Source organism: Lissotriton helveticus, chromosome 3_2 (assembly GCF_964261635.1).
Source record: "Lissotriton helveticus chromosome 3_2, aLisHel1.1, whole genome shotgun sequence".
NCBI lineage: Eukaryota > Metazoa > Chordata > Amphibia > Caudata > Salamandridae > Lissotriton > Lissotriton helveticus.
In genome coordinates, this window is record NC_136062.1 from 116,545,231 (window position 1) to 116,571,989 (window position 26,759).

Below are 26,759 nucleotides of genomic sequence, written 5' to 3' on the forward strand. Positions count from 1 at the left end.
CCTGATCTTTTTTTGGGACAAGAAAATACCTGGAGTAGACTCCCTTTCCTTTTTGAGAGGGGGGAACCTCCTCTATAGCTCTTTTTTGTAGTCGAACTTTCACCTCTCTTCGGAGCAAGCTTAACTGGTGAGGGCAAGAGTTCTTTGGAGGAATGCTCTTTGGAAGCGCACGGAAACGAAGCTTGTATCCATTGCGCAGTATATTCAGCACCCACTGATCCTTTGTGATGCTGACCCACTCTGCCAGGTGTTGTGAAGCTCTTCCTCACACTGGAGTGGCAACGGCGCCAGAGGAAGCCACTTCTCAGGCCTTTCCTCCTCTCGTGGTGTTAGAGGATTGTTGGTGACCTCCTCTACCTCTGTTGGCTTTGCCTCGAAACTGGGTCTTTCCCTGGTCGCGTAACTGAGATGGCTTTGGGTACAGAGATGTGACGGCAGTTAATATGCTCTACAACTTACTATGGTTGTCTATTGAACTACTATCTTGCACCGAGTGTTCGTATTTGGAATCCGGTAGCAACCACATATTATCAATTGTTAACTACTTGATTTGTTATTAGCCTATTTTGCTGATACGCTTATTTACCTGCGAAAGGCTTGCCACTACACCGGGTGATCCTTTTCCTCCCTACACCACGTGCCGCATCTCCAGCCCTGCTATACAGTTTTTGATCTTGGCCTTGAAAAAGTCCTTGTGTAGGACGAAACACGTGTTGGTGATCTCTACTTGTTGCTGGAAATACCTGTTTTATGAAAATTGAAAGAATAAAGATTGAAGAAAAATAAACAAGTGGACTATATATTTTTGAACCCCCTGCCTTGACAAAGATTTATGTTGATATCTTTAAACAACTCTAGAACTAATAGAGTCTGATATAATTTTTGAGATTGGCTGGGCCTTTAACTTATGCCCTAAATGTTATGATTACTTGTTTATAGGAGTGCTGATAATTATTTCTCAAAACTTTGTCTAATTTTGTGTGTATCACTTTTGTGTACACTAACGGCACCTCAAGGTGGTAGGTGCTTTGAGATTTTCTGGCACCCTATCTGGGTTACTTGTTCGATAACATATATATTGTTGGTTGTGTACTTAATTTTGGAGATATTACAAGTGTTTGTTGAGTGTGTGCGGACGTTTCCCTGTAGGGAACACTACCACCTGCCCTTTTTTTGCTTTCCCTGGTTCTTACTTTGGGACCACTGAGGGGTTTGAACCCTCTGTTGAGCCCCTCTCCCCCTGTTGGTGTTAAAGCGGCGTTTGAATTCTTTCTTCTTTTCCAAACCCACCGCTTTTACTGTGTCCAGTTCTGTCTTCATACGGGTCATCTCTTCGTCAGCATGTTCCCCGAAGAGAGAGGAACCCGAAAAGGGAAGATTGAGGATGCGATGCTGCGCATCCGGCTTCAGCCCTGTAAGGCGCAACCGAGCCGATCTCCTGGCACAAACCCCATGTGAGTAGGAATGTGCCGCTAGCACTGCACCATCCGCAGCTGTGCTTATTAACTGGTTCGCCACCAGACATCCTTCCGTCATAGTCTCTTCATAGTCCTTCTGGTCTTCCTTTGGCAGTTTGGACTTGAACCTTTCCATGGAGTCCCATAAGGCTCTGTCGTATCTACCCAGCAGCGCAGCCGCACCTGAGACCTTCAGCGTGGAGGCAGCTGAATTGCAAACCTTGCTACCCCAGGAGTCTTGAGATTTGCTGTCCTTGTCTGGTGGAACTGAAGAGGTAGCGGCCACTGCATGTGTCTTTCTCGCTGCTGCCACTATCACAGAGTCTGCTGGAGGGTCAGATTTTACAAACACTGGGTCAGAAGAAGCCGGTTTGTATTTTTTCTGTATGCGGGCTGGAACCGCTCTGATAGCCGCTGGGGTTAGGAAAAAATCCTTGACAGGGTCCATAATCCCCGGGACTAAAGGCAGCAGTTGACGAGAGATAGATTTTTTTTGCAAAGTTTCAAAAATTACTGTTGTAGTAACTTGAGGGACAGACATTTCAATGCTCTGCTTCTGAGCTCCTCTTTGTAGGACATCCAGATAAGTGCCGATGTCATCCACCGGAGAGGATATAGAGGTAGGACTATCTGTCAGTGTAGGAGAGTAATCTCTTTTGGAAGACCTGGTCGAAGAGGTAGATGAAGTAGACGGAGTCCTTCGACGTTTACGGTGAGCACTGTGCCTCTTCTCACGTCTTGAATGCTCTTCTCTTCTAGGAGAGCGAGATCTGACCCGCTCTTCCCCTCTGGGCGAGCGAGGCCTGACCGGACTGTCTTTTCTGGGAGATCGGGGTCTAACCGGAAGTTCCCTTCTGGGAGATTTGGTTGGTGTTCTCACAGGTGAATTGCGCCTGGGAGGACTACGCTTGTCCATCTCCCCCACCAGATTCTGAAGAGGAGAACCGTGTTGAGAGCTGGCATACTCATACATACGTTTGGCAGCTCCTGAACTTCGCCAATGGTCCAATGATCTGTACCATCTAGGTGACAGTCTGATCTCCGCAGCCGAAGGATCTGGCTGACGCACAGGAGATCTGCGGACAGGGCTTCTGGACCTCGAGGATGCTGTTGAGGAACCAGAAGACTGTGAAGTGGAATGCCGAGAAGCTGACTCCGTAACCATGACAACAGAGTTTCTTTCTGAATGTCTCGACGTCGAGCGTTCTTATCTCGAGGCCGAACGCCTCTGGGGGGTCGGCGGGTCGAACAATCTCTACTTCGAATGTCTCGACGGCGACCGATGTGAGGATCTATGGTCTCTCGACGTCGACCGGCGATGACCAGCAGTCGACGGAGTCCTCTGCCTCGACGTCGAACGGTGACGACCAGCCGTCGACGGAGTCTTCTGCCTCGACGTCGAACGGTGATGACCAGCCATCGACGGAGTCTTCTGCCTCGACGTCGAACGGTGATGACCAGCCATCGACGGTGTCTTCTGTCTCGACGTCGACCGGTGATGACCAGGCGTCGACGGAGTCCTCTGTCTCAACGTCGAACGGCGATGGCCAACCGTCGACGGAGCCCTCTGTCTCGACGTCGACCGGTGATGACCAGCCGTCGACGGAGTCCTCTGTCTCAACGTCGAACAGAGATGGCCAACCGTCGACGGAGCCCTCTGTCTCGACGTCGCATGTCTATGCGACGACGGCGGAGGGGTATTGGACACCCTCGACGCCGAGAGTCGACGAGACGACGACGGAGACTGCGTCCTCGACGCCGATCGACGTTTCCCTGTCGACGGCGGAGGGGTCTTGGTCCTCGACGCCGAACGTCGTTTCTTAGACGACGGCGGAGGGGTCACACTTCTCGACGCCGGACGTCGCTTGGATGACGACGGCGGAGGAGGTACCTCCCTCGACACCGATCGTCGCCTGGTTGACGACGGCGGAGGGGCCTTTGATCTCGCGCCGACCGTCGCCCGGTTGACGGCGGAGTCACATTCCTCGACGCCGATCGCCGCCCGGTTGACGACGGCGGAGGGGATTTCGACGACGGGACTGGATCCTTCGACGTCGTCGACGTACCTGGTCTTCTCTTCGACGGCGAGCCCGCCGTCGACAGTAGTTTAGACGAGAGTTGATCCACCGGTGGTTCTTTTCTCAGCGCCGAGCCCGACGCTGATGTTGAAGGATGTGAAGACTTCTTTTTTGAAGATGTTTGAGTCTTCTTGGAACCCTCCTCACCGGAGATCTTCCTCTGGATGACCTGTGAGCCAGGCCATAAATGCGAATCCTCTCCCTGTCTTTAAGAGTTCTTCCTGACAGGTGTTCACAGTGAGGACAGGTGTCTGGATCATGATCTTCAGGCAGACACAAGATACAGACGTCGTGATTGTCTGATTTTGCCTTCTTGTTGCCACAAGATGGACATTTGTCAAAGAGTGAAGGCATTCTCAGAAGAAAATGTTCACTAAACTGACTAAAAAAGCCAGTATCTTACTTGACTAGTTGTTAAATGTCAAAGTAAGAGTAAAAATAGACAAAAGTGAAGTATTTTTCTGTCAGAAAACATAAAATTAGTGGAGCTGTGTAACCAGGATCCTTCCTGAAGGAGCCAGAAAGAACAACTGACCTAACTGTCACCCCTGAGGCATGATGGGATACTGGGGGTCATGGGTGCCTTAAAGGCACGGTGTCAGTTTATTGCTATGCAGCTACAGGTTAGCTTTTCAGTCTTTTTAGACTGTGTTTGCAATGCAGCCTGGGAGCTTTCTATGCTTCCAGTGAGTTATGAGAATTTCTACTGCTTTCTGAGCATTAAAACAATTTCTAAACAAACTTTGTTGTTGTTTCTCATGTTTCTAATGCTTATTATTCATGTATGGTGGAAATTCTACACAGCATATTTCAGCTCTGATTTTATTTGGCTGCTATTGCATGTTTATATATATATATATATATATATATATATATATATATATATGTATTTATATATATATATATGAGTATATATATGTGGGGCACATATAATATAGTGTTCCCGGGGTCCTGCGCATGGGCGGGAATATTCTAATGCTTATGACTATTGATGAGGATCCCCTGGAAGAGAACTCTGCATGCCAATGCAGTGATCGCAGCTTTAATTCTCGTGCAATGAGCTTGCAATCCTTCAGGTTGCTTCTTGGCTAGTGCGTGGCAGATTTTGATGCAGCGCGATACAAAAGGGGATGATGGATGGAGAGTTTGAACAAATCAAACACTCACCCCCAGTCAACTGATCTGGGTTTAATCCATCATCATTCTTTAGTTCACTCAGCCACCCCAGTTCAGACATGGCTATATGCAAATCAGTCAGACCTGTGCCTCATGGGAACAGTCCAGCCCGAACTGCCAAGTCATGTCTTCCCTGGACCGGAAACAAGCATCCTGGGACCGGTTTCGGATTCATAATCCTCATAAGCCAGGCTATCTTGAATCCAGTGGCCAAGTGAACAAGGGACTCACATCTGAGCATACCCTGCCACACTTAGGGCGAACAAAGCGATACAAAAGGGGATGATGGACGGAGAGTTTGAACAAATCAAACACTCACCCCCAGTCAACTGATCTGGGTTTAATCCATCACCATTCTTCAGTTCACTCAGCCACCCCAGTTCAGTCATGGCTATATGCAAATCAGTCTGACCCTGTGCCTCATGGGAACAGTCCAGCCCGAGATTTTGATGCAGAGCACGAATCATCTAGAGATGGTGCGTTTCTGCATTGCCCGACCTTTCTTTGCACCAACACACCCCACGAAGTGTTGGTCGTCCACCTGAAACTTTGTGTGCTGTCAAGGTAGAATGACAACCCTATTTTTGGGTCCAGACAGTGGAGTCACTCCTCATCTTTAGAGGGATGTGGATGACGGAGAAAGGTAGGAACGGCGATTGATTAAGTAGCACTAGTTAGTCAGGATAGACAGAGAAGTAAGGTGGCATAGCTGATGAGGCTTGCAGCTAACTCACTCTGTGGGCCGGGGATCAAAACTTCCTCACCCAACACCCTACCCCGGAAAGCTTGATGATCCAAGCCTCAACTTCCCAGGGTGCATTCCACCTCTCTGGATAGGGAATCCAAAGGACAGAACTCTATGGGAAAGAAAATGTTTTGTTCTGCCAGCCTAGCATTGCAGTCTGTGAACATCGCATTCCTTTTGGGCCCCTACTCCGACACTCTGTGGAACACAGTTGCGCAGATGCTGCCACAGGTCGGAGAGTATTTTAGAAAGAGGGGGGGTTGGGCCCTGTGGGAAAGAGGGTAGGTTGGGCCTTTGTATCTGCAAACAAGGGGGAATTTTACCTATGCCTCTATTCTTATTTCAAACAATTAATGTATCGTAAGGATAAGCCAAGAATCAATTAGTTATCCTGACATATTCTTTATGTCATTTTATTTAATTGTCAATCATATTTTGTAGTTGATCAGAGAAAGAACAATATCAACTGAACGTGTTGTCATACAGTTTAAAAATTCAAACAGTAATAGACATTACAGTGAAATACACAAAAGCATACTGAATATATTCAAAATGTGAACAAAAAATTCGAATTAGTACAGTTACCAAGAAACAAATATACACACAAAGTGAATGTACAATGGACAAATCAATGACCAATAACTATTGATTCCTGAGGGGCAAAAAAGAACTTTTTAACATGGAAGATACCCCTTCGCTCTGAACATCATCACATTTAATCCAAAATGAATCAGAGCATGGATGCCGACGCGTTTCGAATCCTGCTATACGAATCGCAGGACTCTCATCAGGGCAGGATGAGTCGAATCCATAGGAAACTGTTTATAACAAAAAACGAGGAAACATTTTTAGAAAATAATTCCTCAATCCATTCATAATTATTTAGCTCCAAACATAAAGCATCAAGCGATGCGGCATACCTTATTAATACCAAGGATACGCTTGCCTTTAAAATGCCGTCTACGTCGTGGGTGTCACGCTGCAATAGAGTAAGGCGGGTGTTAGGATCCCAATATTAATTACGTGGGCTGATCCCTGCCACCAGTTATACACAAAAAGTTATGTACCTTTATGGTTTTAAGTCAGCGACTTGTTGCTTGACCGTCGTGTTTTTCAAATGGACTTCAAGTGCTGTTTTATTTAAAATGCGTTTCTGGAAAAATGCAGAAAAACAAATGGCCGTGAGTCTGTGTTACTCATATATGCAAGTGTTGTTGTAGTTGCCCTGAGAAGCAGACAGAAAGTAAACTTACTTCATCAGGAAATCAGGGAGGGGCAGTAATCAATACCGCTGTTCGTGAATTGTACCGTGGTCTTGAGACCTGTAATTGACAAACAGTAATTACTGCCTCGCACGTCGTGCGTTTTTAGTCAAAAGTGTACGGCGGGTGCCGTCCAAGGCTCTCACCTTATGATTTTCCGATTTCTCGCATAAACGGTTGTGTTCCACTCGCAGAATTGTTTGGTAGAAAGAATTCGTGCATGCGCGGTTGCATACCAAACCCAAGGGTTGTCACGTGACATCGTCACAGCCAATCAGGCAGTGTAATTTTATATATTGCATTCTGGGGTTCGTAGTTCTAACCAAGGACACGAGTCCAATTCTGAACATCGTGGCTCTACGGCGAGCTCGACTACTAGAGTCTATTTACCTCGCTCATAGAATTCAGACCTTTGTTAACACTATCAAATTTCATAATGAGGTATGCTTCTTTGCGCAGTAGCGCACTCTCAATGCATGGAGATTGGTGTTTAGGATCAATCCATGTTAGAACAGTCCACTTGAAGTCATTTTCACTATGGTTTTTGCTCAAAAAGTGTTCAACCATCGGTGCAGACAGGACCTTTTTCTTTATTCTGGACCGATGTTGTGTGATTCTGACATTAATAGATTGGCAAGTCTTGCCAATATATACTCTGTTGCATGGACATACCACGGCATAGACGACATTCTTAGTTTTGCAGTTCGTAAACATCTCATGCTTCCATTTGACCCCAACATTTCCTTCTAGAGTAGTTGTACATGAAACGCAGTTACCACATTTGTGGTGCCCACAAATGGGTTTTAAGTTCCACTGTGCTACCAAATCACCTTTTTGCTTCGGGATGTAGCTGTCTGCTCTTACAATTTGTTGCCCTATACTTGGATTTTTGCGCATCGCGAAGATGGGCTTAGAAAGAGGGTACTCAAGTGTTTCCAACAAATGCCAGTTTTTCAAAATAATGCGTTTAAATTGGTTGGTGTGTGACCCGAAGGTCGTGACACAAACCAATTTGTCAAGCTCAGTCTTTTCTTTAACCCCTTCGATGCTGGTGACGGAACCGTTCCGTCATCAGTTACGGCTGAGCTGTGCTGATGACGGAACGGTTCCGTCACGACCGCGCCCTGTTCTGGAATGTCCAGCACAGGGCGCGGCTAACGCGCCGCACGGAAGCGGTTAATCTGGAGAAGATTTTCTCTGGGGGTAAATCTAGCCTGCTTCATAGAATGTTTCAAAAGTTTCCTAGGGTATCCTCTTTTGCCCATTTCCGCGCAAAAAACTTTCGCATGAGATTCAGAGTCTGCTACATCTGTGCAGTTTCGCCTTATTCGCAAAAGTTGTCCATAGGGAAGATTCTCTTTCAAGCACTGTGGGTGGGAACTTCTATAGTGGAGGATGGTATTTCGGTCCGTTTCCTTTTTGTATATGGTGGTTGTGAGCGTTTTAGCGCTTACGCCTACTGTGACGTCAAGAAAGGTCATTTTACTTTTGCTGGATGCCATCGAGAATTTTATGTCATTATGTCTGGAGTTTAACCAGTCATAGAAGTGATCAAGCTCCGTCTGGCTCCCCTCCCACAGGAGCCAGACGTCGTCAATATATCTCAGCCATTGGTTTATGTTGCCTGCAAATGGGTTATTGTTGTATATGAATCTTTCTTCATATTGTGCCATAGAAAGCACCGCCATCTCCGGCGCATAAGGGCATCCCATGGCAGTCCCTTTTATTTGAATAAAAAACTCATTCTCAAATTTGAAATAGTTACTGCACAAAGTTATTTCTGCCAGTGCTAGAATAAATGTGGTAGGTACCCTGTGTGGTCTTTCTCGTTTCTCAAGGTATAGTTCCAATACCTGTAGAGCCTCGTCCTGGGGAATCTGGGTGTAGAGCGAAGCTACATCTAGTGTTACCATCACCTGCGTTTCTTCATTGAATGACGACCCTTCTGTTTTCGTGATAAAATCCGTGGTGTCCCTGAGGTACGACTTGACCTCTAATAAAAAGGGTTTCAAGAAGAAATCAATATACTTTGAGACTGGTTCTAGAACCGAATCGCAGCCAGAAACGATTGGTCTGCCTGGCGGTACCTGATCGTTTTTGTGAATTTTAGGCAAGAAGTACAGGACAGGTCGGAGAGGAGGCACAGGCCATCCTCTCCCATGCTATTGAGGATAAGAGGGATGCAGCAAAGGTCACAATTTGCCCGGAGCCTCAGTCGCAAATCCAGATGGGTCCCCCACTAACCCCACGCACTAGAAGGGTCGGGCCGTCCAAATATGAGGTGCATGACCTCATAAACCTCTAAGTTAGCTCCGGCTCCTGGAAAATCAGGGAGGCGCGGAGCCAGTCCAGATTCAACTGATGAGCCAGGTCTCAAATATTGCTGCCCCCTTGTCTATGTCACATACGATACAGATGCTGATGACAGACTCGGAGCTGATCAATGTCACCTAACAGCAGGTAGGGGTATGGCTCAGGAAAAATCTTCGGGATCCAGTCTGACGCCTAGGGAAATTCTAAGATAAGGAATCTGTAGCTAGAAGTCTCTATTAGATATACAATACATTTAATGGCAAAACAGGGCAGATATACTTTAATTCACTTACCTGTATGGGCAATGTAATGGCCATAGGAATAACAGCTTTCCAAGATAGGCTGAGAATGACAACACTGGTTGTAGGGTCAAATCGGTTTAGAAAGGATAGCATTCAAATGTGAATGAATGACGACAGCAGTGCCATTGGGAGGTAGGCTTTCTTCAGAACCTACAATTTATAATCAAATGTATAATGAAGAAGAAAGTATGAGAAGGATGTTAACTGTAACCTTTAAATGTGGCTTTGTTGCAACCGGAATCTACCCTGCTCGTAATAAAGTGTGTTACAGAGTCCCACTGCATGTGTCTCTGCATGTGCATGTGTATCTAGTTTACGGACTTATATTTTGGCCAGGTATTATACTAACACAGGCGTGTGCACAGAAGTCAAGACCTTCCCTAATTAAACTAGGTCTGGGACATCTACTGTGACCTGAATGGGCACACCAAGTGTATCCTCAAAGTGGACAGAGGAGTACTGTCTGTCTCGAGAGTGAAACAAAATGGTGGTGGCAGTATACCATGTTTTGAGATTGATGGTATGACCAGACCTTTTTATATGAGTTAATGAGAGAGTGGCCTACTGGTCCTCTGGTGTAAAATTCTGCTTGTTAAACCCAGAACCTTGTGCGGATATCCTGTGTATATGTCAAGTGAGTATAATGTCTGTGTGGTACATGTGTAGTAGTAGGAAACTGTGCGTTTGAGACCTGAAGTCAGTGGGATCCATTTTGGATGCCCTTGGTTTAGCATGGCACACAACGGAAGATGACAGCTTTCACAGATATTGTAGGTGTATTGTCGACATTCCAGTGGCTAGAGGGTGGATATCCTGAAAATGTAATGAGACAGATGAAGACAGAGCTACCTTTAGAAATTCCATGACAACTTTGTAAGCAAGGGTCTGCTCATTAGTTTTTTCTGAGCACTACCATTTGGTGGATGGTAGGGGGGGGAGGAGGAATGCAGTTTCTGTTGCTCAAATGGGAAGACAAGTTCTGAGTCAGGTGACTCCTTTTGTCTATTCCTGAATACAGCTTAAGAAACTTAAAAGACAGGTGCAGAAACCTCACACTTAACTGTGCCCATGTTGCGTTTACTTCAATATGGAGATAGCCTCAGTGCTACCTGATGGGAGAAGCATTCTTTTGCACAAAGGCTATGTCTGGTAAGAAAAATGGAAAGGACACTTGGAAGAGAACAACCACAAACACGTTCTAAAGTCGGAGACCGTGGATCCATATTCCTTTACTAGAAAATGTATAAAAGTGGGACCCAAACCACCTCACTCTGCTCCAGTTTCAAGTTCTTCATGACTAAGGTAAGGAGTGTTCAGCATAATACTTGAAGGATTGATGTGGGACCAAGACTGCACCCGTCTGAGAGTCACTCTCCTAGGGGTCTACATAACATGAAATCTGCACTTTCTGCTGGATGAGCAGAGTCTCCCTAATGATTGAAGTCAGCACCCATGCCAACATGTATACATTTGTTACAGAGGTCTTTAATGGTAGTTTTTCTCTTTGTAGTATCATCAGGGCAGTGTCTTCCTAGGTGCCTAGTATTTAAGACCAATTATTGTCAAGGTACTCCTGACGAGATCTAAGGAGAAGCTGTGCAAGAGGAACAAAAAATAACAGTAAGCTATCTAACTCAGAACTTTTAATATCGGTCTGCCACTAGGGGAAATGCATCTTTGATTGACGGATGATAGGCTGTCCTCCAAAAGATTTACTTATGCGATCCCTGTGTCCAAATCATTCCTCAAGTGCACATTTTGAATGATTCCCTGAACTCACATGAAAATCCTACGAGAAAGTGTAATCGGAGTAAAATTGTGTAAGTATGTATTATTATAAAAAAATGTTTCCTGCTGAGGGGGACACTCCCACCATCAAACATTTAAAAAAAATGTGCATTCTAACAGGCAGAATATTCTGCTACCTTTAGATTTTGAAGTGGCCAACACTTGATCTTTTTGATGGGTTCAGAGCAAACCACTGCACGGAGTCGGCACTGGTGGCCGCATCAGAGGAAATTAGAGTCAGGGTGGTCAGGGGGGGCAGAGCAGCATTATCCCTACTAGATCCTTCTACTGCCTTTGCTACTGTCCACCATGAACTTCTTATTAAACGTCTGCACTCCTTAAGCTTTAGGAGCACTGCACTAAGTCTGCTGAGCTAATTTCTTGAAAACAGAAAACAGTGGGTCGAGATAGGAGATGCAATGTCCAGCCCCTTCTCCCTCCCCTGCGGGTTGCTTCAGGGATTGGCGCTCAGTCTCACTCTTTTCAACATGCATGTCACAACTTTGGTGAAGCTCATTCTGAGTTTCGGCCAGACCGTACTGACCTGCGCGGATGACACACAGATAGTATTAGTCTTGTCTCAGTCTGAGAATGATGCAAACCATTTCTGCAGATGTATGGCTGCAGTCGCAAGTTGGATGCAAAATAACTGCCTCAAGTTAAATTCGGAAAAAACTCAGGTGTTGCTCTTTGGGAAAGAGACCTCCTTTTGGAATGCATCCTGTTGGCCCCAGGAGCTGGGTAATCTTCCCTAGCCAGTGCAGAAGGCAAAAAAATCGGGAGTCATATTCAACACCAAACTATGTTTCTCTGCTCAAATCAATGCGGTGACCTCTGGGGGCTTTTTTTTGCTACGGGTTCTCAAAACAATCCTCCCGTTGATCCCGACGGACTTACAGAAGACTGTAATGCTGGCCCTCATAGGCTCCAAAATGGACTACTACAATGCCCTTAATCTAGGCACCTGGAAATAACAGATAACGCATTCTATAGAGACTGCAATTTTGTTAACAAGAACCCTTTTGAATATTCCAAAGTTCAAACCAGTATCTCATCTATTGCACAGCCTTCACTGGCTGCTGGTGGAGAAGAGAATCTCATTCAAGGCTCTGTGCCTAATGCATAAGGCTCTCCATTGTACCGGTCCGTCCTAATTTTAAAACCGATTCACCTGGTACGCGCCCGGTAGAATCCTCAGATCTACCACGGAGTACATGGTCCTTGTCCCCAGAACCAGACGAGTAAATTGGGGCGGTAGAACGCTTGCCTACCAGGGGGGAAAGCTATAGAACTCCCTTTCTCTTGCTCTCCGGTCACATCCCATTATTCAGAAAGCAGTTACAGACCTGGCTATTTCCCCCCTTCAAATAACAGTGTCACCCAGACTTAATTCAGCTTGCTGCTTTTTCCTTCCTCGGCTCTTGATCCGCCTAGCGCTTAGACACCCTTGGGTAATGCATGCTCTATAAAATTACTTCATTCATTCATTCACCTTTTATACCTTTCTTAGTAGGAAGTTGTAGGGATAACTTAGTATGTACTTTATTGGGGGACCTCTTTGTAATGCTCACCTATTTACTGAAGGTCCACTGCACGAACCACATAGTCCAGTTGTAGAGTCTTGAATGTCACATCAAAATCTTGCCCCATATATACTATGGCGTAATATCAGGTTGGTTCCCATTCATCTTTCATTATGCTCTGCTGTTCAGAAAATTGTGTGACATATTTGAACCTACCAGAGTACTCAGCAGAGGGTCAACACAAATGGAGTCATTGTTTCTCATTTCTAGGGACTACCAAGTTTCTCCTCTCCCAATTACGTGATGCCTCTAACTTCGTTGGTAGCAAGGTTGTTGAGTGAACATATTGGTGGGTAACATCATGCTAAGGATAAATACTGTGGTTTGGTGACGGTATTTTTTTCTCACAAGACTGACAGTCTTCAAGATGCTTACTTTGGTTTTCATTACCTTAGATTGGTAATCAGTAAACACACCAACAATGTGAAAAAAACCTGAGGCCAAACGTCTGTTTGTCTGCAGGCTGCAGCCCAAAAAGGCACAGCCAACATCTACATTTAGTGAAAACTCCATGACAGTATCTAAGAGTGGACAGATAGCTTACATTATTGCCTACCCAAATCATTTGTACAGAAAAAAAATCCTTTGTAATAATCTTGAAAATCCTTCATTCTTGTCCTGGGAAGCAGGCAAGTAAAATTGGTTCAAATCTCCCATAATGACTTGCATAAAGCAGGACTCTATCTGGAGTGACACAGAGTGAAAACAATGGCTTGGAATGATAACCAGAGTGATTGCCAGTGATTTAAAAACAAGCACTCTTTCCATCACCTTTTGTTTGTCTACTTGGGTTTGGTCTATAGTTTTAGGGCAGTTAGTCCCTGTTCACAATATTGCCCCTGTTCTTCTTGGGGACCAGGAAGTAGCAAGAGCACATGCTGTGCCCCTGCGGCACCAAGTCAAGAGCCCAGTGATGAGCAACATCAAAATATGCTTGCAGTGGAATTGAGCATACTCTGCTAAAAACCGGGGGAAATGGGGAGCAGCATCTAGAAAGGGGAGGACATAAGTAGCCTACAGTTGAAGACTCACTAGTCTAAAGTGATCAATCGCTAGTGTCAGCACTGAAGAAAACGGCCCCCCAATTGGTCGAATATGTTCAAACAAGAGTGAACACAGCAATTGTTATGCTTTGCTTGGCAAGGAGGCTAGAGACTGTTGCTGCTGCTGTTCTCCTCTGCCTTTAAAAATTCCCTTCAAGTCTGGGCATGGTTATTAGGGGAGATTTTTGGGTGCTCACAAATTATCATATACTCATTTTTAGGAACTCTCCATCTTAATTGATATAAAAATCATGTTGGGGCATTTTAAGACCTTATTTGATTTTTAGTATGGCGAATCAGAGTTCTATAAGATGTTTCCGTTTATACTGAGGATGTGGAGGTAACACGCGGGAGTCATTTTTTAATATATTTTAACACTGTGCACAACCTTTGTTGCAGGAACAAGGCAGATGGCGTGGGCTTTCACCGGATCATAGGCCGGCCGACACTGATGCCTGCAATGTGGGCTGCAGGTAGGCGTGAGCGTGAGAGGTGATAGAGATACATGAGGTATCACACTTTACCTTAAGTTTGCATCACAACTGATGGAATATGTATTCTTCCAGGAGTGCATTTTAATTGTACGAGAGCGACTTCTTCTCACTAGTGATTGCTGGATGGTCGGCTGTGTGGTTATCTACCAATGCCCGAGTAGGCCTGTGAGGCCCCGAAGGTCTTGTGTAAGCTGTAACACCTATATTTTCTAGGCAGAAAATTGTAGAATGCATATATAGTAGGGTGGATAAAGCTTGAGTAGAATGTAAAGGACTCATTATGCGCCAAGTAGTGCCTTCTATAAAACATTGGGAGTATGTTAATATTGGCTTTGAACCCCTTTTTATAAAGATGCAGTGGGGGCAAGCTTTTTGGCAGCCAGGCACAAGGATGTTTTTGCACTCTGGGGCTTTTTATGTCGTTTTTTCCCCCCTGTTCTGTTGTATTCCAGATTTTTCTGTGGTATTTGCTGAGCATTGTTGGTATCTGTTGTGGTCCTTTCTGTGCAAAATAATGTAAGTAATATTAATTTATTTTTGCGTGGGTATGTGTTTTACTCAATGTGTCTTTTTTGTTTTGTTTTTAGGCACAACTGTGAAGCCTACAAACCGCAGGAGTTATAAATATACAATTTCAATTTGTCCTGAAGAAAGTGACCTTTATAATTTATATTCACAGAAATGCATTGAACATAATGTGCACTTTACTAGCCACACTTGATTTTTGAGATCTAAACAATGTCTATAGATTCAAGATCAGATGATTTGTGACAGAAAGTTTTGAGAACATATTTATCAATTCACAGTTTTTAACCTGATGTAATTTTATGGAGTCTTCAGAGCTGATCGTGAAAGTTGTCTTTTATCTATAATGAATTGTATATGATCAGAGTTAATAAGTATTATATTATTTTAATTTAGTAAGCTTTAAGATCTTTTTGCACAGTCCACACTTCATTCAATTTGTATTTCTTGTGCCTAAAGGAATTCTATTGTTGTTATGTCTCCTTTTCCTTTAGCGCAGTCTACTTCTCTAAAACCATAAACATTCTTTTATGGGCTACTGGATGGGAAGGGTGACAAAGGCAGAAGGTGAAGCCGCTGTAATAGACTAAGATCTTTGGATACTGGTAGTGGAACTGCTGTACTGTGGAGACCATACCCAGGAAGAGAGCAGTTTCCTGGCTTTTTCTGAAATCTCTCTAAACCAGAGATGGCTTTCACACCAAAGAGTCGACGCCCAGTGAAGTTCATGACCATCAAGGAAGCCTGAACATCTCCAGGAAATGTGGAAGATTGAATCAAGACAAGCCTGTGGATGAGGATACTGATCCATCAGCAGGACAACCAAGTCTATAGAGCCCAGGCCAGAACCTAAGATCTGTTTATCTCCACACCGGAACATCTGTGCAAATAAAGCACATAGGTCCTTTATTAATGCCAGCAAGATTTTACACCACATCCCAAAGAGTGCAGCAACAGTGATCCAAGAAACAAATCTGCAAGCAGAGGTAACAATCAGAAGAATACGTTACTTACCTTTCATAACTCTCTTTCTGGTGGATACCCCTATCCAACCTCAGTAAATCACGCCAGGCTTCAGATTGAATCTACTAAGTCTCGCAACAGGCCCTGCATGCCAACAAGTGGCACCATCTACCTCTTTCATCTCAGGACATCACAACATGGAGCCCTATAAGGGCACCACCCCTGCACACTGATGTCAGTTTAATCTTAGACATTCCTCCCACAAGAATGGATCATTTACTCGCAATGAAAGACCTGTATGGCCACCCCGAAGAAAAGGGAAGTAAGAGGGTAGTGAAGAATCTGTGGTTAGAGTAGGCACCAGAGTGAAGGTTACCAAAGATAAGTTACCTATTCGTCTTATGGCTCGTTCTAACCGCAGATTCTTCACCATGTAAACTGACAACAAAGCAATCCCCCGGAAAGGAAGTGGGTCTCGAAGTGGACTTTATGGCAGGATATCCTGCAGGACCACACATGGAAAACGATTTGCTCTACAGACTTGTGAATTGACACAGTATTACCTGTTAAAAGTACTGACAGATGTCCATGAGGGTATCAGCCAGATGTCCAAGACCGGGACACCCTAAGCTTAAACAGTAATTGCAGCTTTTGTTTTGAAGGAATGAGCCAAAATGCCCATGGGAAGCTGCATTAGCTGGCACAGTAGTCGCTGACAATATGCCAAATACCTTGAATACCTTCTGAATTCCCTGTAGTGTTGATGGAACTGGAAAACAGGGAAATAAACCCAGTGAGCTAGCCACAGCTATACTGCCTTTGGATTTCTTCAAGGCCATATGAGCCTTCTTGCCAAACAGCCTGTGCCATCAAATGGCATGCCCATGCGGGAAGCCTAGATATCTTGGGGAATTCAGTAGAACTCATTCAGACATCTCATCTAAGGATGAAGCTGGTGCCTTTGGCATGAGCCACGGAATCCATAGTGACCAGTCCAGAAAGTAAGACATAACTATGCAGCATCCAGGCCATCAATGCCTTATCAAAGTAGGTGTTGCACATGCCTTACGGCAAGGCTGGCAACACCTTGTATGCATGGTCCAAAATGGCACAAGTATAAAATCCCAGGAGACAAAGTGCAGACAAGATTTAAAGTTACTTTGTTACGGAAGAACTATTATACAAAGCCCTCCAAATTTGAATGTTGCGTCAAAATGTTGGGATCACCTGACATTGGCACGTGACACTTGGCAATGTGGAGACTCACAACTGGAGCTGAAAATAATTTAGCTCAAGGAGCCAGGGCTAAGTCAAAGAAAGCAGTATTGAAAGGCAACTAGGGCTAAAAGGGTGGTGGACGAGGTTAAAAAATTTCCCTGAGCATGTTAGCCTTAGTCTCTGAAATGTGGACCATGATTTCAGGACTTGCGCAGGCTTCCGAATCACAACCACTAAAGCACTTAAAACCACAGCAGGCATTAAAGGCTATCAAGGACAGACTCCAGAGAGGTTTCCAAGTCATCGGCATTTTGCAAATCTCAATATAAGCCAGCATGTGTGTAATAAGCTGGAAACAAGTTATGTGCCTCCTCACTGTCATACTCAATGTGCTCAACAAGGTAATGGCCTTTAAAAGCACACAAGACCCATCCAAAAATGTCATCTATCTTCCGGAAGCACTGTTGCAGAGAGAAAGAGAAACTAGAGGACAGGCCTCATCAACTCCAGCATTTGCTTTGGTAATATTTGTGTACCCTGACATTGGGCAGGCTATGGCTGAGGATAATTCCGCATCGGACACTGGAGCCAAAGGAGGTCTCAGCACCAACAAGGATCGTAAGCTGTGCATACACAGGTTCAGAGGAGACTATACTTAGCTCCTGTATGTCCTCCTTGAAAAACGCAACTGGATTTTGAGTCGACAATGGCCTGTGGACTGGGTGAGCATAAGCTCCAAGATTGATATTGGATGGGCTTCGGACACCAAAATGGGAATCTGGTGCAGTCGCAAACAGAGTTGGGAGTCGGGTGCAATTACTGCTGACTGAGTAATTTCTCCTTTGATTGCAAACACCTTGACGTCGAAGAGCTTCAGTCATGCTTCATTTACTTCTTTCTCAACCTTGTCTACTGACCTACCGGACAACATGTAGTTCAACCAAGACCTAACTTGCTTCTTGTAGTCCACGATGAAGATCTAGCCCTTCCTGTCACTGATGCTCGAAATGTGTTAAAGTAACATTTGATGGTCGCAAATCGCCATACTATTCAGATCTCACAAACAAGCCTTTCTAAACCTTTCTCTCTGACTCTCTCCAGCAGCACTATTCAATTACTCATCCCAAACCTCCTCCTACTGCTATGAGCTCCACAAAAAAAAACACTTTCTAGACCCTTCCCTTATTTATCCATTTCCTATCCTTTTCAATCCATCTAACAGACTAACATGTCCACCGCTCAAATTAATTTCATATTTCCCGATACTAATTCCCCACTAATCCTATTCTGGAGTAGCGCGCTAGCAGCTGAAAAGCGCTTTGACACCATCAGGAGTAGCAAGTGCTACATAAATGCAAACCCTTCCCTCTTCTATCGCTCCACTATCCTTTTTTAATCCAAATAAACTCACACCTCCTCCGCTCAACTTAATTTCATATCTTTCTATACTAATTCACTACTGATCCTTTTTCGGTTCCAAAGTAGCATGCTACTCGTCGAAAAAGCACTTTGACGCCTCGTCAGGGGTAGTAAGCACTATATAAATGAAATTACAATAATCAGATGTTGTGTGGGTCCATCATACTTCGAACATGCACAGCATAAGTTTAAATCTGTTGTTTTTGGGGACAACATCCACTACACAGTGTCAATCTGTGAAGAAGTTGATCATTCAGTGAAAACCAAAATCAGTAGGACAGCACACCTTTGGGAATGGAAAGTAGGAACTGACATTAGCCCACAATGGTGATATCATTTTGTGGCTTCATGTCATCAAGTCCGGAGATGAAAGGGAATTACAATAGAGGAAGATGGCAGCATCTTTCAATGAAAAGGAGCTATTGCAAGAGTTTCTGGATCCTGTCTGGCGTGGCACCCAAGAAGACTCACAAAGTGAAGAATCTGTGCTGAGAAGTATCTGTCATAAATAAGTAATCAAGTAACGCAGCACCAAGCTGCTAGAAGTCTTTCTTGCCAATCACACCAAAGTGCCCCAATTTACTTAGCTAGAGGAGTAGAATGGAAGGGTTTTAGTTCATCTTTGCAAGAAGAGGCTTGCAATGCAAGTCTCTCAGGGTATTGCATCAAGAGAAATGGGGTTAAGAGCCACAGTCCGGCTGCAAAACTAGGATCAACCAAAACCTCATCGAAAGATAAGACAGGCTTAGATGAGGAAGCCCCAAGATGAAAAATGTCTAAGTAAATTAGCATAACGCCCCTGAGTTGGAAGAGGTAGCTACAACACTTGTGAAGTACTCCTAATGAAAACCGAAAAAAAACAGGTACAATCAAGTGCTGAATCTGCCAAAGTGTCAAGGTCACTATACAGAACTCTGTAAATCTACATAAAGTCCTGCATCAGTGTTACGTTGGGGGAGGAAATTGTCTGCCTCAACATCTCCAACCTGATGGACTGCACAAGGAATAAGAAGGTTGTCAGAATCAAAGCCTAAAATAGCTTCCATATTTAGCACAAGGTTTAAGTGATTCTGTAATGTGACATGGGGCAAACCCTCATTGATAAGGGTCGAAATCTTGGGCCAAGTTGAAAATGTAAATGCCGGAACCTGCTACACAGTCAGTAATGGCCCGCAGAACTGAGGGTGCATCGTTTCTGGATTAGGCATCAGTTCTGAAGATTCAGGTATGCAAACTTAGATTATGTGGCTTCAACAGTGGGAGTGTATAGAAGACAATTGGGTTTCTTGTGCTTATTCTTCCACTTGTACTTTGACATACCTGACAAAGGTGACCTAGAAAAGATGAAGCCTGATTTACTCAGCCAAGTCGAGTTGTTCTCAGATCACCTTCGAGTGCATTAGGGAGCATTTTTAACTGAACTTGAAATTGTACTTGGTCTCATGTGGGTCTGAGATCGCCGTCTGTTCAGAACATGCACAACACAGTTTAAAACATATGGTATTCAAAGGTCACATCCCTGCAAAAATGATGGAAAATATTTATTCTAAATTTTGTAAAAAGCCAGAAAATAGTAAAATCTGTAGGCGTGGCGCTCCGTGTCAGCCTCAAAGATTGTGTATCCAAAAAGAAACTGATGCCAGTTGCGCCTATGTGCATCTCAGTGTTGTCAGGCCTGGGGTGGAATGATAACACAAAGGAGGACGATGGCACCATCTGCCTGAGCCCAGGAACTAGTGTAAGAAATGTTCTGGACTCAGCCGGGCACCTGGGGGATTAAAAGGTTGAGGAAATTGCAAGTATAAGTATCCATCACAAACAGGACATTCCAGACTATTGATTTAATGAATAATATAATGAAATGTTAAAAGAAAATTAGACAATTTTTCTTATAGATAGAAACTAATAAGGGTTACTAACAAGGAGATTTTTAAATTTTAGAAGCATCACATACAAAGTACATGAACACCTTGTTAAATCTGATTTCCATTATTGAACTAGGGATCAAAACCAAATGTTATTACTCAGAGACTCTACTGAGGTACTCTATTGGCACTATTAACTTAGCTGTTATTGTTCAATGGTCCTATTTTCATACAGTCAAATTTTCAAATGCCCATTTTTCACTTCTGCTTTGAAGTGTTTAAGAGCTGTCTGCTTAACATACTGAGCTGTTGGTCTTTGCCACTGCGTTGTTCTATACAGATGGTTGACATAGTAGGTTCGACCAAGGATATCTTGTCTTTCTTCCCAGCCTGGGGGTAGTACAGAAATGTCCATTGAAGGTTGTTCAGCAGCTTCAGGTTGGTCCAAAATGATCCAGCCAGGCTAAAAAAAGAAATAGGTACTTACTATTATTTTTGTAGCGATTTTATTAGGCAGACATTAAATAGCACTATGATAACATAACACTATTTGGTAACAATACGCCACCACTGTATATTGCAATTTGCAGACTAATTTTACATTACCTAATAGACCTAAAACGTTTCACTACGAGAAAAATTGGTGTTATCTCTCTTTGAAACCTTTCTGCATTTATCATTGCCTTCCCCTCTACTGATTACCCTTATTCTTGTCAGTCAGAAAAACTTCATTTCGTCGACATGATGAAGGCATAAAAGTATACTACATATATATCTTTATTTTTCAGTTTTATACATACATGGCAGAAAGCAATGATCACAGCGGTACACTGTTAAGGCGTTTTCTCATACAATTATGATGTAGCATATGTTACATGTCAGAACCCATGGTAACAGTAAAAATGAACAGGGACGCAGGTCGAACCAGAGCACCCAATATCCTGCAATGAAGTCACACCATCTGTCACAGTCCAGCCTCCACACCTCAGGTTGTCCCCGCTGCTGTACCATTTCCCACCCCAAAACCCCCAAGCCGAACTGCATTGACATACATGCATAGAAAACATAATTAAAACCATGTCATAAAAAAAGCCATATGTAATATCTCTCCTAGCATACCCCTTCCGGAACAATGCCGTTTTCAACCTGCGTGCCAGATTCACTGCGCTTTTTCGTGATATATGGAATGCATACGTCGCAACACAAAGACATCCATAAAGGAGCAATCTTGGAATCGCATCCCTTTTGACACCGAGAATACATGGTTTTTGGGGAAGAGGTCACCTATCGTATGAGTTTGAAATTTCGCCTATGTGTGTTGCACTAATGTTTCACCCGTGATGGGGAGTAATGGGGGATTTGGGAGCGGAAATGCCGGGGAATATAATAGGTCCAATCCCAATAGTCGACGCAGCTTCTCCTATGCCCAACTAGTGGTGGATACCGCCTGAATGTCCCGCAGATCCCTCGGGATCCCCTTAGGTAAAACTGTGGACAGTGTCTGCGGAAGTTCCAGATCCGCCTCGGGCTTCAAATAAGGGATCCGGGCGGTACCATGCATAGGAGTAGCAGCACTGCGCCGTCAATTAGTATAAATACATATCCGGCACCCCAAACCCACCCCACTCATACGGGAGAGTCAGAGCCTGTCAGTTCACCCGTGGTCTCTTGCCCCCCCCCCCCCCCCCCCCCCCAATACCAATTGCAAAAGAAGTTGCCGCAGCTGCAAAAGGAAGGACTGAGTAAGAGGGAAGGGAATGTTGTTAAAAAGATATAAAAATCTTGGGAGGGCTACCATTTTGACAATGGCCACTCTACCCGCCATCGACAAGAGAAGACGCAGCCACCTCTCAACTTGTGATTCCAGGGAGCTAATCGCACGGCCATAGTTTAACCTGATGATGGTAGCCACATCCAAATGTACGTAAACCCCGAGATATTTGACCGCGTCATGGCACCACTGCAATAGAAATTTGCATTCCCATGCAGCCGTGCTGGTGGTTAACGGAAAAATAACAGACTTGTGCCAGTTAATATTAAGCCCGGAGAACCTGCCGAATCGAAGAATTTCCCTGATAATGGGTTTGAGGTTAAGCTGGGGTGCCGCACGTATAAAACAGTATCATCGGCATACAAGGACACCAACAGCGGGCCCGTTCGAAACTGCAGACCGCGGTGCAAATATTCCTCTTAGAAATGCCACACCAAAGGGTCCATTGCTAAAATGAAAAGTAATGGGGACAAGGGACAGCCTTGACGCGTACCGCGGGACAGGCAAAAAGACTGAGACATTGTACCATTGAGGCGTAGTCTAGCAGTGGGTTCCGGGTACAGAAGGGCGGCGGTAGAGACAAAACACTCCTGCATTCTCATACGGCGCATCAGTGAAAGAAAAAAGGGGTCATTCAAGGGAGTCAAAGGCCTTCTCGGCGCCCAGAAGCACTGCAGCGGCCGGTGTATTGGGGTCTATCCTATGGAGTACTGTGAACAAAGTCCGCAAATTGAGCGAGGTGGACCTATGGTGGACGAAGCCGGATTGAGCTGGTGAAATAATATATTCCATCAATAAAGACAACCTGATAGCAATCACTTTGGCCAATATTTTATAATCAAGATTTAGCAGGGACAGGGGCCGGTAGAAGCCACAGAACGAAGGGTACTTTCCAGGCTTGGGGAGAAGGATAATGACAGCCTCTCTAAAAGTGGGCGGAAGGATTCTAACCTCAAGCGCCTCCGCATACACCTCTATCAACCGCGGAACCAAGATATCCTTATATGCTTTGAAAAAATCCGCGGAGAACCCATCAAGGCCGGGAGCCGAGGAACCCTTAAGCGCATCAATCACCTCCACCACACTTTCCTGGGATATGGGAATGGCAAGGAAATCCTGCATATGTCTTTCAAGGTAAACCAGAGCAATTTCCGCTAGATACTCTCCTTGCTCATGGAGGTCTCCAGAAATTTTAGAGGTGTACAAGGATTTAAAGTGAGACAGGAAAGTGTCGCATATTCCCGGAGTGGAGTGTAGCAACTGGTCATCCGGGCCTCTGATTTCAGTAATATTGGCTTTACTGTGCGGAGGTCGGAGCGTGTGTGCCACAATCTTACCGGGCCGTTCGCCCTCACCATACCTCCTGGCAACATGCTGTTTACTAAGGTATAAAAGTTCCGGCTCTGCAGCCTCCCGAAACTCCACCAACAAAACTAACCGACGAGCCTCGCCGGCCTCTGTCGCACGTTCTAGCAATTCCAAATCTAGGGCTGCAATTTCTTTCTCAATGCGGCTTAGGGTGGCTCACAGATCTCTCAGGACCCCTGCATTCTTAGCTATACAAACCCCACCTGATATAAGCTTTAAAACCCTTACAGAGTACCGCCCAAGTATCCACCTCCCCTGTGTTGATCTCAAAGTAGTACTCAAAGGCCTCCCTCACCTCCTCAAGATACACCGGGTCCTGAAGTGCCTTCCCAGGAAAGCGCCACTGTCTCTCATATCCCCCAGGTCTCTGGATGTTAAGTCTAAGTACAACGGGAGAATGGTCTTAAAACAACCGTGGCTACGTATCTAACCCACTGAACCAACCAGCGACTCCCAGTGAGACCAACCAGTAGTCTATTCTAGTCCAGGTGTTGTGAAACCCAGAATAATGCATGTAAGAAGTGAAGGATGTGATGCGTGCGTTCAACGTCAACCAGGGAGAATTGCCTACAAATGTCTTGCATGGCGAGGCGTGAGCGGCGCTTAGTGTTGGGAGAGGAGGTACCCCCCATTATTAATAGGCAGGGATCTAGAGCCAGGAGGTGCACCTGCAATGCAAGGAAGAATTACGGCAAGTCTGGATTGGGACCATATAGGCCCACCAGAGCCACATTGTGACCCATCAGCGAGCCAGTAACTATCAAAAAGCAGTCCTCCCCATCAGCTATAACCCTGCTCAGAGCGAAAGGAATCCTTTTATGAATAAATATGGCCACACCTCTCGCATAATTGCTGTAATTGGAAAAATACCTTTGGGACCCCCAGCCCGCAGCCATAGGTGGTGCGTCGGACTTGGCCAAGTGCGTCTCCTGCAGGCATTCTATGTCGATGTTATGCCAAGAGATATAGTTGAGAACCGGCCTTCTCTTACGAGTATTATTCAACCCTCTGACATTCCAGAACATCAGAGACAACCCGGAAGGACCGGACTGCCAGCCTAACTGTGCCATGTAATGAGTGTTACAACTAGCACGTGGCCGTTCCGTCTAACCCAACGCCATGTATCATTGACCTGTGTACCAATATCTGAAAAACCATGAATAAGCAGCAAATGTCCCCCCACCACCCAGCCTCACCCTGTCTCTGGCGAGGCAGAACCCAACGCCACAAACCACAGGACGGTGCAATTTAAGTATACTACATATATAAAAGGATAAAAGATAAAAACATTCCACATCCTTATGGTACGATAATTTGTAAGATACAATAGCTATACAATTTCAAAATTTATAATAAAAATTCATACTCGATTAAGTTCATATTACAATTAATTGGATCCACAGATTGAACGTCTCTTTTTTAGAGCAGTTAAAAGAAAGGATGCCACAGAGAAATAAATAAAGGGGTCAGACAATAGCTGCAAATTATAAAAGGCCACACGACATTGTCTAAAGTTCATTCTTCGCAAAATGGGGATGATAAACCTTTTCCTCTCATTATGGTAATGTTTACAAAAAAGCACAAAATGCATATCATTCTGTACTGACTGATTATCACAAGTACAGAGTGGGAGATCGACAGCAACATAAACATTACCAGGAATACCCAACATTAGAGGAATATAGTTTAGACGGAATCTCACCAGGATGTACCTATGCTTTAGATTAGTTACAAAAGTTAGGTACTTTGATTTTTTTTCCATTTGTGAGATACTTGGTACAGTTAGATATATTTTAACTGTTGACAACTTGGCGTTAAAGACCTCCCTTCCAATCTGCATATTAGATAATAGCTGGACTTTCAGATCGTTCTTAGAAATAGAACAGCAGCATATAGGATCTAAAAAAAGGTGATGTTTCCCGTTAGCTTTTAAAGTAGATTCAACATATCGTAACAAGGTTATGTTACTTACCCCATCTAGTTTCAGGACATCACTTATAATATCTCTTGTCAGTGTAAGGGTCTCCTTTCGCCATATTGAGTGCCACAGTAATAATATTGGCACCAAAGAGATTTTATCAGAAATGTAGGGGGCTGTCATTTCTTTAAAAAAAAAATTGCTTCAATTGATTGGAGATTTGTACATTCTCTGACTCCCCAGATGGCCACTCCATAAGTGGCAGCAGACACCGTCTTTGCTGCATACACTGTTTTTATAACATCCAAAGGTTTTAGGCTTTTTTTTTGTAAACTTAATTCAAGTAGTGCATTACTAGTACGTCTTATAAGCACTGCGTGATCCGCATAAAGTAATATCGATATCGGTTTGGACTTTATATAAGGAACATCTGGGGTGGACTCCCTCAGAGCAGCTTCTACATTATTAGTGTAAAGTGCGAATAGGAAAGGGACTAAAACGCACCACTGCCTAACACCTCATGATTTTAAAATGTCTAGTGCATTCACCATTCCTTCCATATTGAACACAAGCATAAGCACCTATATATATCATGCCCCCATGATCTGCCACAGACTAGACTGTGCCACGCAGTCAAAGGCTGCAGACAGATCCATGAAGGCAAGATAGAGGTGGCCTTTTTTTGCTTCAGTATATTTCGCTATAATTAGGCTCTGATTCAGGCACTGATCGACAGTGCCTCTACCTTTTTTAAAACCAAACTGACAGGGGGTTATAATATTCTTATCCAAGCCCCATTCCTCCAACCTATTTAAAAGAAGGCGACCCATTAACTTAGCAGTCGAATCTATCAGTGAGATAGGTCTAGAGTTCTTCGGAGTTGACCTATCTCCCTTCTTATAAATGGGGACGATTACTGTTGTTTTCCATGACGGAGGGGCACATGTTTGGGCAATTGTATTAAAAACATTTGTTAGGAGCGGGCCCATAAACCTTGGTTCTCCAGAAACAGATCAATTGGTCCTGGTGCTTTTGCCCGTTTACACTGACTTAGAGCGCACTTTACTTCCTCTAGTCTAAAACTAAGAGCGCCCCCTACTGCTCCTAAGATTTCGGGACAGGACTGGGTGGGTAAAGTCTCACCAGCTCCAAATAAGCCTTCAAAGTGTGTCACTCATTCCGCCTGATCAACGTGAGTGTCTGTACTCTTGTCACAGGGATGGGCATTAAAGTCCCCAAGCCAAATTATGTTACATGGTTTATGACATTTTGCTTTCACAACATTAATATCTCTTTCTAATGGGATCAGGACTTCTGCTTGATTAATTCCAAAATTACTATAATAAAAAATAACAAGAAGCCAGAGAGAATCCACAGAATATTCTATCAAAATGACGTGGTAAAAGGGCGACGTATTAAGAAATCTCTTCACCTTAAAAGGGAAATCGTTAAAGAGCATAGTCAGTAACCC

General features: G+C 44.3%; 1 protein-coding gene across 4 annotated transcripts in view; it reads right to left on the reverse strand.

Annotated features, from left to right (window-relative positions):
* NEDD4 (NEDD4 E3 ubiquitin protein ligase) overlaps positions 1 to 26,759 on the reverse strand; it is a 2,078,892-nt gene that overhangs the window by 1,252,152 nt on the left and 799,981 nt on the right. For all 4 annotated transcript variants that reach the window (XM_078684873.1, XM_078684874.1, XM_078684872.1 and 1 more), the window contains one exon: positions 20,534 to 20,694. In XM_078684873.1, the coding sequence (XP_078540999.1) occupies positions 20,534 to 20,694 (161 nt within the window). The remainder of the gene's footprint in view (positions 1 to 20,533; positions 20,695 to 26,759) is intronic.